This window comes from Podarcis melisellensis, assembly GCF_964234715.1.
Source record: "Podarcis melisellensis genome assembly, chromosome: 8".
Lineage (NCBI taxonomy): Eukaryota > Metazoa > Chordata > Lepidosauria > Squamata > Lacertidae > Podarcis > Podarcis melisellensis.
This window is the reverse complement of record NC_138540.1, coordinates 86,011,260-86,026,070: the sequence shown is the minus strand read 5'-3', so window position 1 is coordinate 86,026,070 and position 14,811 is coordinate 86,011,260. Positions and strand designations below refer to the sequence as shown.

Sequence of the window (14,811 nt, the reverse complement as noted above, 5' to 3'; positions counted from 1 at the left end):
TGAGATTACAAAAGAGGAAGCCGACAGGGAAGGCTAGTTGAAAATCAGAAAGCCAGTGTACACCCATTTGTGGAAGCCGCTGGCTGATAACAGGCCGAGATGGGTAGGGCAGGGACCCCTTTGTCCTACGTGACCACAGTCCTGATAAAATTGCACAGTCCCTGTTCCCGAGTCGGGAAGTGGAACGGTTCCGGTTTGAGCCAACCTGGGAGGGGCAACCCCTTGGCTCATCCCTTTCCTCTGCCTCTATATAAACCAACCCAAGTCCACGACTCAGCTGCCATTGATCTCAGCTATGGCTTCCTCCGGAATCACGATCTGCCTGGAGAAGGATGATGCCAAGGCAGTTGCCCGAGTCCTGCCCTACGGGGGACAGGACTATGGGGAGCTGAAGCGCCAGTGTCTCCAGCAGGGATCGCTCTTCGTCGACCCCGACTTCAAACCCAGCCCCGAGTCGCTTGGATACAATAAGCTGGGACCTGGCTCTAAGAAAGCCCAGGGGGTGGTTTGGCAGAGGCCAAAGGTGAGTCAAAACAAAGACATTCTCCTTTTACATCTAGTTCATTGATTATCAGGAGCACTGTATTTATCGCTCTATAAGACGCACCAGACCACAAGACGCACCTAGTTTTTGAAGGAGGAAAACAAGAAAAACAATATTCTGAATCTCAAAGCCAGAACAACAAGAGGGATCGCTGTGCAGTGAAAGCAGCGATCCCTCTTGCGGTTCTGGCTTCTGGGATAGCTGCGCAGCCTGCATTCGCTCCATAAGACGTACACACATTTCCCCTTACTTTTTAGGAGGGGAAAAGTGAGTCTTATAGAGCAAAAAATACAATAGTTCCCGAAAGAAGCAAGCATTGTACAACAGCCAGTCTGTTGAGTGTTTTGGGGATGCTAGCATCTTGGGGGGGGGGAGGGAGTAACATAGGTGTTATACATTTTTTGGGGGGACCCCTAAACCCCAGAAATTAATAAATGGTATGGTTTTGTTGATTTGGGATGTGAAGGGAGAAATAGAAGCTGCAGAGGAATTCTTGAGCTGAGCAAAACTGCTCAGCTTGCAGACCTAACATGCAGAATAAGAGAAGACGCACGTACATTTAGAGAAGACTGCAAAACGTTTATTGAATATATGGGAAATGATTGTGTAGCTGAAAATGTTGGCAGCATTCAGATAAGTTCAACAGTGTAAATAAGTTTTGATGTGTGTAATAATGGAATATTGAGTGGTGTAAAGGTAAAGGTAAAGGTACCCCTGACCATTAGGTCCAGTCGTGACCGACTCTAGGGTTGCAGCGCTCATCTCGCTCTATGGGCCGAGGGAGCTTGCGTACAGCTTCCGGGTCATGTGGCCAGCATGACTAAGCCGCTTCTGGTGAACCACTGCAGCACACAGAAATGCCGTTTACCTTCCCGCCAGAGCGGTACCTATTTATCTGCTTGCACTTGGACGTGCTTTCGAACTGCTAGGTTGGCAGGAGCAGGGACCAAGCAATGGGAGCTCACCCCGTCGTGGGGATTCGAACCGCCGACCTTCTGATCGGCAAGCCCTAGGCTCTGTGGTTTAACCCACAGCGCCACCCGCGTCCCTTTTGAATGGTGTAGCTTTTGTAAAATATGCAGGGATTTATGATACGGTATATAAATTGAACCATGGAAAGAGAAGAAGGGAAGTCACTGATATTTTAAGGGTGTAAAACTGAGTATTTTATATTGTAAAACAGAAAAAATAATAAACATTACATGCAAAAAAATAAGGGAATTCCTGTGCTAGCTTTATCAAAATGACCCGGCCAAGCTAGGGCCATTGAGAAACACAGAGGCAGGGATTTGGAAAGTTGTCAGGGTAACTTGCATGTTTGAGGCAACAGGAAAAGGGAGTCTGGCAGCAAGGAGTGCTGGGGGAAGAAGGGGCAGAGAAAGACTGGGATCCATCTTGGGCAGGCTGGCTGCAGGGTTGATGGGGAGAGGTGTCTTGGACTCCAGGGCTAAGGGGGACAAGCCCCTCTTCAAAGGACTGTGCTGTAAAATCTGGACTCCCTCCATGCAGACTGGAGGTGTAAATAGCTGAATAAACCATATTTCTTAAAGTTACGACAGTTTCTGCTGTGTCTCAATTCTAGAAAGGAACATATAGACCCCATGGGCTCTTGCCACCGCTTGGCAGAGAGGAGGGGAGGCACATAATAATAATAATAATAATAATAATAATAATAATAATAATAATAATAATAATTTATTTGTACCCTGCCAATCTGGCTGGGTTTCTCCACAAAGACCAAAAATACACTAAGATGTCACACATTAAAAACTTCCCTGATCAGGGCTGCCTTAAGATGTCTTCTGAATGTCAGGTAGTTGTTTATCTCTTTGACATCTGATGGGAGGGCATTCCACAGGGAGGGAGCCACCACCGAGAAGGCCCTCTGCCTGGTTCCCTGTAGCTTTGCTTCTCGCAATGAGGGAACTGCCAGAAGGCCCTCGGTGCTGGACCCAACTTTTCTAAAATGTGGAAAGCCAGGTTTACACCTCCAGCTCACCTGGTGGGCTGGAGATTTCTTAGAATGAAAGCACTGAGTACATTCCAAGCCAAGGAACTGTCTCTCAGGTACCAGAACTGGACACAGTCCCTGCACACAAAAGCCCATTCCTCCTGGTTGCGCCGAGGTTCGTTTGTTTATTGCAGAAGTAGGTAATGGGAACAACTTTTCCGTGTTGTCTTTACAGGACATCTGCAAGCCCCAACTGCCCCGCTTCATCTGTGAAGGAATGAACCGTACAGACGTCCGCCAGGGGAAACTGGGTAATGTGTCATATGTTTGCCTTCTCTGTAGCTTCTTGCTTTGCTGTTAAGTTTTCCGCCCTGTCTTCTGGCCTGGCTTTTGCGCCTTCGACAGCGGGATGGGGAGAGAGAATCAACTTTTGCATTTCTGATGCAGATTTAGAGAATTAAACAGCAGAGTGTCTCTGCTAGGAAAAGACTCAGCCACACACCACTTCTCTGGTGATCACTCGTAGCTGAGTAAGATTGTCTTTCATAAACACGGTTTTAACAATGAGTCCGTAAGTGACTGTGGAGGCCAATTCTGGATCCACACGTCCTTCCACAGTGGGGACATAGTATTTCATTAGAGCAGGGGTAGGCAAACTAAGGCCCGGGGGCCGGATCCAGCCCAATCGCCTTCACAATTCAGCCCGTGGTCAGTCCGGGAATCAGCGTGTTTTTACATGAGTAGAATGTATGCTTTTATTTCAAATGCATCTCTGGGTTATTTGTGGGGCATAGGAATTCGTTCATTATTTTTTTTCAAAATATAGTTTGCCCACCCCCCAAGGTCTGAGGGACAATGGACAGGCCCCCTGCTGAAGAAGTTTGCTGACCCCTGCATTAGAGGTTTGTTGATATAAAAAGGTAAAGGGACCCCTGACCATTAGGTCCAGTTGTGACCAACTCTGGGATTGCGGCGCTCATCTGGCTTTATTGGCCGAGGGAGCCGGCGTACAGCTCCCTGGCCAGCATGATTAAGTCACTTCTGACGAACCAGAGCAGCGCACGGAAATGCCGTTTACCTTCCCGCTGGAGCGGTACCTATTTATCTACTTGCACTTTGACGTGCTTTTGAACTGCTAGGTTGGCAGGAGCAGGGACCGAACAATGGGAGCTCACCCCGTCGCGGGGATTCGAACCACTGACCTTCTGATCGGCAAGTCCTAGGCTCTGTGGTTTAACCCACAGCACCATAGTCATTCATTAATTTTGAGTTGCCACCCTTTCTGTTGGTGCTGCCCCTGTGCGTTCGGTGGCAGCCTGGCATACCAAAATTTAGAATGAGCACGATTTCATCCTCTCTGTGATCCTCTTTATTATAGTAAAACTCACATGAGTAAAGCTGTCTTTCTACTTGCTAAATTTGTGCATGCCAAAAACGGTTAAAAAAAGGCAAGTTTAATTTGCTGCCTGATGTTACATCTTTACCACAAATGTAAACTAGCTAAACGGAAGTAAACCAGCTTAATGGACGTGGCTTCCCTCAGGGAACCCTGGGATTTGTAGTTCCAGGACAGGGCTTGCAGTCCTTGCAAATATCATCCTCACAAAACCACAATTTCTAGAATGCCTTGGGAGGAGGAAAGCCGTTATCAATTAACATTTAACAACTAGTTTATGTCTGGGGTGTAGAAAGCAGCTTCGCTCTACAAACATGAGAAGGTTTCAAAACTCTTTGTTCCTTATCAATCCCACAACTAGTGATAACCCAAATTATTACAGAGCTGCTATTTGTTTGCTTTCTGCTGCTGTGCCTTTTACATCAGTCCGTCGTGATGACAAATCCTTCATCCCGTGCTTTGTGTATCTAGTTGCTGTTAAACACGCAACAAAAATGGTATTATTTTCCATGCTGTGGATAATCCACAACAAATTCTACACAGAGAAACTCCACATTTTGTTGACCAGAATCCATAAAATCAAATACAGTGGTACCTCGGGTTACGAACGCTTCAACTAACGTTTTTTCGGGTTACGAATGATTGTAACCCCTTAAGTAAGTTGTCCAAGCTCTCAGAGGCCTCGCCGCTGCCTGGAGGCAAACCCGGACATCGACGGAGCCTATGGAGCTCTCTGGGGCCTCCGCGAATGCTGGAACCAAAGCCCCGACATCTGCAATGCCTAGAGTGGCTCCGCGGATGTCAGGAGCCAAGCCCCGGCATCCATGGTGCCTGCAGAGGCTCTGGGACTGGTCTCCAGCCACAGGAGCTCTCTGAGGCTTCCACGAATGCAGGGAGCCAAGCCGATTGTGATTGCAAAAATCTAAGATTGTAATAATCTAAGAATAAGATTTGGGTAGTAAAAAGAGGGAAAGAAATTGTTGAATTAATAATTTGATTTGGAATACAAAAAAGGGTGGTATGAGGAGGTCCGACAAACAAGTAAATGAAAAATAAGGAGATGGAAAGATTGATTGTTTTTAACAATTTTTGTTGGATTTTTTTTCTTTTTTCTGTTTTTATTTTTATTTTTTGTAATGTAAAATCCTTAATAAAAATTATTATAAAAAAAAAAGATTGTGGAAGAGGACCCTGAGCCCCCTCCAAACAGTGAGTTTGGAAATAAATTTTAATTTTTTATTTTTTTAAAAAAAGATATTTATTAAAGTTTCAAAAAAGGTTACAAAATAAGAAAAAGAAGGAAAAAAAAGAAAAAATACAAAGTACAGAAAAATAAAAAACAGTTAAAAACAAATCAATCTTTTCATGTCTTGTCTTTCATTTGCTCGTTTCCCTGACCTCCTCACACCTCCCTTTATTGTATTCCAGTTCAGTTAGTTAATTCAGCAAATCCTTTCCCTCCTTGTTTTTATCTTAATCCTTTACCTTGATGTATTATAACTTTGCATTCTCACCTAATAACAATCCATTTTCACATACTCCTTTATAACATTGCTGCTAAAACCACTTAACTTCATTCCGACATCATTCTAACATTCATTAATTTTGCAGTATTTATGTAAGTAGTCTTTAAATTTCTTCCAATCTTCTTCCACCAACTCTTCTCCCTAAATTTTAATTTTTTTCATCTAAAATACTGTCTTATTTATTTTATAGTACAGTACATTGATTATTGCCTTCATTTTATGGCTCAATGGTCTCTTGAAACAGTAGGATTCGTGTTAAATTGCTGTTTTAGGGGGTGTTTTTTCATCGTCTGGAACGGATCAATCCACTTTCCATGACTTTCAATGGGAAAGTCCGCTTCAGGTTAAGAACGCTTCAGGTTAAGTACAGACTTCCGGAACCAATTAAGTACTTAACCTGAGGTACCACTGTAATTCATATTAGGAATGGACAAATCTTTCCAATGTGGTTTCTCTGTTTTGCATTTTTATTATCTTAAATTCAGTTTGCCACATTTCTGCATCGGCTAGTGATTTATTTATTTTGGAAATGCCTCGCAAAAAAAAAAATTGCCACAATTTTAGTGTTCATTTCTCCTACTGTAGATTTTTATATGAAATTTTGCCCAGTATACACGTTTTTGCAAGCCATTTCCCCCTCCTAGCGCCATTCATTTTTGTGCACACTTTCCATTCTCTCAGAATTCAGAGAACTACGAATTCTGAAGGTATTTGGGGTCATGCGAACGATGCACATTAAACCAAATTTCTCTTCTGTTCCTAATTCAGATAAGCAGGTTGACTTCCTCGCTTGTAGAACAAACAGGCAGGTGTCCCCAGGCCTACACACACACCATAAATTTAAAGCACATGTCTTCCCCCAAAGAATCCTGGGAACTGTAGTTCTGTGAGGGGCTGAGCTGCAGTTTCCGGAATTCTTCGCAGGGAGAGTCATATCTACATCGTACTCGATGTACGAACTTGCCCTGATCTCCGTGTCATCCTCATTAAATTAAGCTGGTGTGGATGCCGCCTTCTACAGAATCCTGAGATGTTGTGCATCTATTTTCTGGAGCATTTGGTCTTTCAAACAGTGTAGAAATAAATAAATAGCAACCATCTTCTTTCTACCTCTGACAGGCGACTGCTGGTTCCTGGCAGCGGCACCATCCCCCACATTGTACCCACATCTCCTGCACAGGGTGGTCCCACAGAGTCAAAGTTTTGAGACGGCAGACTATGCTGGCATCTTCCACTTCCAGGTGACTTTCATTACATCCCCTCTAGGAGGTCCAATCAGCTCCCTGGTCAAAGCTTATTCCCATCACTGCTACCCTTGTACTTTGCTGGGTGAAAACAAAGCCCAGGCAAAGCTATTTCCTAGCACGGAGGTGCAGGGATTGCAGAATTTACAGCGTCAGAATGGAATCCTGGAGGCTTTCGAATCTAACCAGCTGCTGAGGCCCTCCAGGTGTCATTCGACTACAAAACCCATCATCCCTTTTCAAATAATTAATTAAATATTTTTTATTAGTTTTTGAATTTTAACAAATGCACCCAAATTATTTAAATTTAATACATTTTTTTCAAAAGTAATTAGGTTTCCCACTCCTGTTGCAAGCATAGGTAAAAGTAAAGGGACCCCTGACCATTAGGCCCAGTCGTGGCCTGGGGTTGCGGCGCTCATCTCGCTTTATTGACTGAGGGAGCCGGCGTACAGCTTCTGGGTCTTGTGGCCAGCATGACTGAGACGCTTCTGGCGAACCAGAGCAGCGCACAGAAACGCCGTTTACCTTCCCACTGGAGTGGTACCTGTTTATCTACTTGCACTTTGATGTGCTTTCGAACTGCTAGGTTGGCAGGAGCAGGGACCGAGCAACAGGAACTCACCCCGTCACAGGGATTCGAACCGCCGACCTTCTGATCGGCAAGCCCTAGGCTCTGTGGTTTAACCCACAGCGCCACCCGTGTCCTTCCGTTGCAAGTCCATTAAATTCCTGGTGTTACCACTTCATTCTTCTTCTTTGATCACCTTCTCAATCTTCTACTAGTTTTAATCCATTTTCATAGCCAGCCGGTTTTGTTACCTTGCAATCAGCACCGCTGTTATTACAACATCCATCATCCTTGACCATTGGCTATGCTGACTGTGGCTGATGGGAGTTGTAGTCCAACAACATCTGGAGGGCAGGCAAAGAACAGTGGTTCTCCTAATCAAAAGCATCTCATTCTCATTCATTTCCCTCCCACCCACCCGCTTCCCAGTTCTGGCAGTATGGGCAGTGGGTAGATGTCGTGGTGGATGACTTTCTGCCCACTGTGAATGGAAAGTTGGTTTTCGTGCACTCAGAGGAGAAGGATGAGTTCTGGATGCCTTTGTTGGAGAAAGCCTACGCCAAGTGAGTGGAACACCAGCTATTTAATGCACTGCTTTATTTGGGCGTTGTTGGGAGCCAGAGTCAAGCATAGGTCAGCGATAAAGTCAACTATTGATTCAAGAAACTAAGACAGCACAGGCCTGGTGACCCCAGCAGCTCAGTAGGTTTTGCCCAAATGCAGCAGCTGTAAGGATAGAAGGTCCCTGCCTTCCTACCGGTGCCTAAGAACCCTCCTCTGCAGGGATTTTACCAAGCAGTTGCAGACTGCGTCTGTGCACAACCAATCTCTGCTCTTCCTTTTTCATTTCTCTGTGTGTTCCAAGAGACGGGGGGAAGGGAGCTGGTCGCAGCAGAAGGGGGAGACTCCCTGGATTCTTCAGCTCATAGCTGTCAACCGTCCCTTATTTGGTGGGAAAGTCCCTTATCCCAGCGCTGTGTCCCGCTGCTGTCCCTTATTGATGATGTCCCTTAAATTTTCCAGGTTTCAAAGGAAGCAGCTCCTCTCCTTCCCTCCTTGCCGGCCAGGGAGGAGGGAGGCTCCAACTGTATTGCTCACCCAATAAGGAGTCTAAGAATGACTGGGGGTGGAGCTTGCATGCCTTGTGCTGATCAAATCCGCCACGTTGCCTGGGGACTCACCTTTGCTCAGTGCTTCCCAGCGGTGGTTTTCCTTGCTGCATCCCCTTTGCCGGGTTGCTGCGCTGTGGGAACCACTGCTTGAGGCTTCGTTTGGCTGCTGGCTGGGCTTTCTGCCTTTGGCTCGGAGGGGCTCAGAGGTCGAACATACCAGCGCTCCGAAAATCCCTTATTTTGGCTGCTGATCCCTTATTTTCGAGGCTGCTGGTCCCTTATTTTCAAATCTGTAAGTTGACAGCCTCTTAGCCCCCCTCCTCTCCAGCCTCCGCTTCTGCCTCTGATTCTGGACTGCTCTCTGCCACAGACTCTCCCCGCTCACTAAGCCCTGTCTCTTCTTCAGCTTCCGACACATCCTTCTCCCAGTCTTCTCCCTCTGACCACTCATTGTCATCCCACCACCCATCCCCTGGCTCTGAGCCTTCTTCCCCCAGGAGTTCCCCAGCTGGTCCCTTCCACCACTCTTCTGCATTTGGCCAGTCCATGACAGTTGAGGCCTACCAGCTGTTGTCGGACTACAGTTCCTATTACCCCTCTGCATTGGCCACACTGCCTGGGTGGATGGGTCCTGGAGTCCAACAACATCCGGCGGAGCACCAATGAGGGTCCTCCAGGTGTTGGCAAGCTCCCTTTCTCACCAGCCTTTGCCAGCAGAGTCATAACTCTCTACAGCTGATGAGAGTTGAAGTCAAGCAACACCCAGAGGTCCACAGGTTCCCCAGTTTTAGCTAGACTCGGGCTGGGCAATATCTGGTTTTCAACTTGGTGATATATGGCTGGCTAAACATGGTGATATACCCAGGCCCGGATTTAGGTTTGATGAGGCCCTAAGCTACTGAAGGTAATGGGGCCCTTTATATGTCCAGCTGTCCTTTGCCAACAACCAGTTGTCGCTGTTTTTGTGTGTTCAATATATGCCATATGGTAATTTATGGACCTAATAGATCCATACACAACCCAAAACACTGTTGCTGTATGTAGGGGTTATTTTATCTTGTATTTTGGAAATATACATCCAGGGGTTTTTTTCCTTTAGTTTTTTTGGGCCCCCCAAGAGAGTGGAGTCCTAAGCTATGGCTTCGTATGTCATATACCAATATATTACAATGTCTGAAATAAGGATGGAGCTATGTAGAGGCATTGGCTGGCTTCACAGTTTCCGCTGCATTGTGATTTTTGCATAGCAAACACCCACCCACACCCACCCACCATGATTCTCAATATATTGCTGGGCCAAAATTTTTGAAACCGATCTCACAATATGGAATTCAAACCAGTTTTGGACGATATATCAACATATCGCGCAGCCTTAAGCTAGACCCTAATCTAACCAACTCTCAAAAATGAAATACAGTCATACCTCAGGTTAAAGTCGCTTCAGTTTGGACGTTTTCAGGTTGCGTCCTGCAGCGACCCGGAAGTAATGGAACGGGTTACTTCTGGGTTTCGCTGCTCAGAATGACGTCACGCACATGCGCAGACGCGGCAAATCGCGACCTGCGTATGCGCAGACACAGGTTGTATTCTGCTCATGATGCAAACGAGACTCTGGAATGGATCCCATTTGCATCCAGAGGTACCACTGTACAAAGAGTTGTCATTCCATAGTCTCCAACTGCCCTGAAAATGCTGGGGCTGTTGTGAAACCCTTAAGCCACTGCAGCTTCTCACTATGCAACGCAAAGCCCCGAATTCTGAAAGCAGGGAAGAGGAGCAGCAGGGAGAGAGGAGACAGTGACCCAGCTTCGAATGGTGGCGCAATGGGACCTGTAGGGAGGGGAGGAGAGGGGTCCAGGTGCCAACCTCTGCTGCCTCCTCAGCTCTGCCAGACGGTACCACTCAACACATCCACTCAACGGTGATGGCGGCAGCAGGAGCGGCCTGGGGGGCCTGCCTCGCGATGGTGCACAGGGGCACATCTGCTAACCATAGAGACTACGCTGCTGGCACAGGTGTCTCCTCTGACGCCCAAGGCGGGTTTATGGAAGCCTCACAATTTTACCGCATGTAACCAAGGCGTTTTGCCGGCACTGTATTGTTCGACACTCTTCTTGGTAACAGCCGTTGGGGCAACTCTGCCAGCCCCACCCTTTCCCATATTCCATGGGCAGTGTGCCTATATATGGGGCATGGGGTTGGGGGGGGCTAACCCACACCAAAGTAGAACACAACGCCCCCTAACCCACACCAAAGTAGAACAGAACGCCCCCATTTTCATCTGAGAAATGTTGGAGGTTGTCTCAGGACCGAAAAACGCGTAGCATTGAGTAGATTGCTGCCTTGGGTGTACAGAGAAGACAATTGCATAAGGTCTATCTATATAAAAATGGTCTAACTTAGTGCAAGGCAGATTCTGTTCTTCAATCTGTTACTCTACTCCCGCCTTTTCCTTCCTGCAAAGGCTGAATGGCTCCTACGAGGGTATAAGTCTGGGAATGATGAATGAAGCCTTTGTGGACTTCACCGGCGGAGTTGGGACCATCTTTCTGCTAAAAACACCTAACCCAGAGCTTTTCAAGATCATCCGAGAGGCGCTGAAGAGGCGCTCTATGATGGGAGCGAGCATTATGGTAGGTGTGTGGGGGGGGTGGGCACTCATTTAAGGGGGTTGCAGGGCGTAGTGTCATCAGCACACCCAGCTCCCCAAATCCCTGGCAATATCTTCTCAGCGGCTTCAGTGGCGAAACCAAGCTGTGGGTCAGCTCCCAGGGGCTGAGACCCCCAAGCCTCTATTGAGCCAGACCCGACACTAGCTCTCAGTCTTGATTGATGAAAGTTAAGGTCCAAAAACATCAGGAGTGGGGACTGAAAGCAGTGGCGTAGCGTGGGGGGTGCAGGAGGGGCCGGCCGCACCGGGTGCAACATCTGGGGGTTAGGGAAATCCACGGGTTAGGGGGCACAAATCCATGGGCTAGGGGGTGCAAATTACTTGCCTTGCCCCGGGTGCTGATAACCCATGCTACACCACTGACTGAAAGTTTTAAATACAGTCCTACCTTCGTTTCCGAACAGCTTAGTTCTTGAACGTTTTGGCTCCTGAACGCCGCAAACCTGGAAGTGAGTGTTCCAGTTTGTGAACTATTTTTGGAAGCCGAACATCCGACAGGGCTTCAGCAGCTTCCGATTGGCTGCAGGAGCTTCCTTAGATCCAAGCAGACAAAATAAATATTGCTCTCTAGTGCCATGTTCCCTCGGTTTCCTTCTAAGTCACATCTCTCCTAACCTCTCCACTCTAAACTCTGGCTATCTGTTGAGGGAGGGCCCCTGTTGTCAGGAATGATTGGTGGGTGCTAGTAGAGATAAGAGTCCAGGAATCCAGCCATATTTACAAAGATTTATTGGTTTCTTCAAGCTATTTACAAGAGCTCAAAAAAGTCAGTCTCCATCATGGTGAGTCCGTTTCCCCCAGCATATCCACTTCCTGAGCCCAACCCCTTTCCTTCCTCCTGCAAGAGTGGCTGGGCCACGGAATTGGCTCCCCCCTCTCGGATTCATTGCCTCCTGACAGCCCTTCATCACCTTCCTCCTCCGAGGAAGAGCAGCTGCTAATTAAAGGAACCGGATCTCTGTTCCATTCTCTCCCCCTTCTCTGCCTCCAATTCCCTGACCTGACACCTGTCACCCTGGAGTCTAGCCTTTTAACACTTTTAACACTTGCTGAATCCAGGAGTTCGAAGCATCTAGCACTCAGCCAAACACCCCAAGCCTTCATTCAATTCTAACTCTTACCGGATCCAGGAGTCTGGCTGGCACCCTCAAACTCGTAACTCTAGGGAGGGACCTGCTGGATCAGGCCAAAGGGGATCTAGTCCAGCATCCTGTTCTCACAGTGACCTACCAGATGCTTGTGGGATACTTTCAAGCAGGACCCGAGTGCCACAACCTTTTCCTCACTTGTGAATCTTACCAACTGGTATTCAGAGACATATTCAAGGCTATAGACAAATGGGGGGGGGGGAGAGAGTTAGTCACCCAATTGTTCTGGGTGATGGTGTGGGTCTGACTGTGCTGTCCATCCTGATTTTCTTCAGGCTAGTGGTCCTGAGGAGACTGAACTACAAACCCCAGAGAAACTGCTGAAAGGGCATGCCTATTCCATCACCGGATTCCGCAAGGTATGTCTTGGGAGATTCCAGATCAGCCTCTTCCAGGGGCATTGCAAGGCAGAAGAAGAAGAAGAAGAAGAAGAAGAAGAAGAAGAAGAAGAAGAAGAAGAAGAAGAAGAAGAAGAAGAAGAAGAAGAAGAAGAAGAATAGTAGTAGTAGTAGTAGTAGTTTGGATTTGATATCCCGCCTTTCACTCCCTTTAAGGAGTCTCAAAGCGGCTAACAGTCTCCTTTCCCTTCCTCCCCCACAACAAACACTCTGTGAGGTGAGTGGGGCTGAGAGACTTCAGAGAAGTGTGACTAGCCCAAGGTCACCCAGCAGCTGCATGTGGAGGAGCGGGGAAGCGAACCCAGTTCCCCAGATTACGAGACTACTGCTCTTAACCACTACACCACACTGGCTCTCAAGGTTGAGATATTTTGTACCAGTGTGGATCACCTCCCTCCTTTCTCCTTTCTCACTGTTGTTCTTGTTGTTAGAAGAGCTTTTCTTACAGAGCAGCTTTTCATTTCATAGTTGGCCTAAATTTATATCTATCTATCATCTATCTATCTATCTATCTATCTATCTATCTATCTATCATCTATCTATCTATCTATCTGTCTGGGACGCGGGAGGTGCTGTGGGTTAAACCAATAAGAGCCTAGGACTTGCCGATCAGAAGGTCGGTGGTTCGAATCCCCGTGACAGGGTGAGCTCCTGTTGCTCGGTCCCTGCTCCTGCCAACCTAGCAGTTTGAAAGCACCTCAAAGTGCAAGTAGATAAATAGGTACCACTCTGGCGGGAAGGTAAACGGCGTTTCCGTGCACTGCTCTGGTTCGCCAGAAGCAGCTTAGTCATGCTGGCCATATGACCTGGAAGCTGTACACCGGATCCCTTGGCCAGTAAAGTGAGATGAGCACCGCAACCCCAGAGTCATCTGCAACTGAAATAATGGTCAGGGGGTACCTTTACCTTTACCTTTACCTTTACCTTTACCTTTACCTTTACCTTTACCTCTATCTATCTATCTATCTATCTATCTATCTATCTATCTATCTATCTGTCTATCTATCTGAATTGGCATGGGCCAATGGAAAGCCAGTGTGGCAAAGTGGTTAGAGTACCTGACTAGGGTCCGGAAGACCTGGGTTCAAGTCTCTACCCAGCCATGAAGCTTGCCGGGTGACCTTAGGCCAGTCCCTGCCGATCATTTTTAACATACCTCGCAGGCTTGTTGTGAGGATTATTAAAAAGTAGGAGACGAACTACGGTACCTGCACTGCCTTGAGCTTCCTGGAGGAAAAGCAGGATATGAATGCAATAGCAACATGTGCAAACCGCTTGCAAATTTGTGTCCCGTGCCTCAGTTCTTTTAAGCACCTGGTAGTGCCCCTGGTCTTTAACTCCTTTTGGGGTCTCTGTGTAAAAAATGTCCCTGCTGGCTGTTCTCTGCTATAAAACATAGGGGCCACCTGCTATTTATTTTGCTCATTCTTAGGTCCATGTGGGGGGCCAGAAGGTGAAGCTGCTGCGATTACGGAATCCATGGGGCAGGGTTGAGTGGAACGGCAGCTGGAGCGACACGTGAGTTTGCCTGGAGGCTCTTGGGGGCAAGACGAGGGCACAATACCAGGAGAGGCATTCTGAGCAAGCAATCACATTATACTGCCTTGCAAAATTTGGGGGTGCCTGAGATGATGGATATATGTGGGTCTCTTGATAGCTAGCTGTGTGGTCCTCTTGAGTTTCATGTCCACAGCCTCCATTTCCAGGGCAAGTGCCGTAATCATTTCATGTCCCAGAGTGTTTTAATGTTAAAAAGGCTTAAGCAGGTCCACAAATGGGAGTCAGGAACTTAGTGTGACTGGCCCTCTTCCAGCAAAGATTTGGCAATTGTCTTCGCCTTCTCACTTTCAGGTGTCCCTTCAAAACCTTTTCATCCCTCCCCCAAAATCTTGGTAACGACAGCTTACCCCTCACGAAGTTGCAGTTCCCAGAATCCTCAGCACCTCCCAGGATTCATTGAGGGGGAAGCCACATGCTTTGGATGTGTGTTAAATGTGCTTTTAAATTGCACAGCGTCGATGGTGCTCACCTTCACTAACCAGGGACGTATCTACACTCATGGTTTATAACGTAAAAAAAGGGTTAAAGAATGGATTTCAAAACGCAGAGTGACAAACGACGCATTGCTCTTAACGTTCTTAAATCGTTATTAAAATGTGACACCAGAGGGCGCTGTAGAGAAACCAGCAGAGTTTGGGGTGGGGCAGGGGGGAGCGATAAGGTAAGAAAAACATTTTAATTTGAAAGTAT

General features: G+C 47.1%; 1 protein-coding gene across 2 annotated transcripts in view; it reads left to right on the top strand.

Moving 5' to 3' along the window:
* Window positions 1-261: 261 nt before the first annotated feature.
* Window positions 262-14,811, top strand: part of CAPN12 (calpain 12) — a 34,340-nt gene continuing 19,790 nt past the window's right edge. For both annotated transcript variants that reach the window (XM_081922059.1, XM_081922058.1), the window contains exons 1-7: window positions 262-523; window positions 2,731-2,806; window positions 6,537-6,658; window positions 7,662-7,795; window positions 10,809-10,977; window positions 12,439-12,522; window positions 13,994-14,079. In XM_081922059.1, the coding sequence (XP_081778185.1) occupies window positions 296-523; window positions 2,731-2,806; window positions 6,537-6,658; window positions 7,662-7,795; window positions 10,809-10,977; window positions 12,439-12,522; window positions 13,994-14,079 (899 nt within the window). In that variant the 5' untranslated portion in view covers window positions 262-295. The remainder of the gene's footprint in view (window positions 524-2,730; window positions 2,807-6,536; window positions 6,659-7,661; window positions 7,796-10,808; window positions 10,978-12,438; window positions 12,523-13,993; window positions 14,080-14,811) is intronic.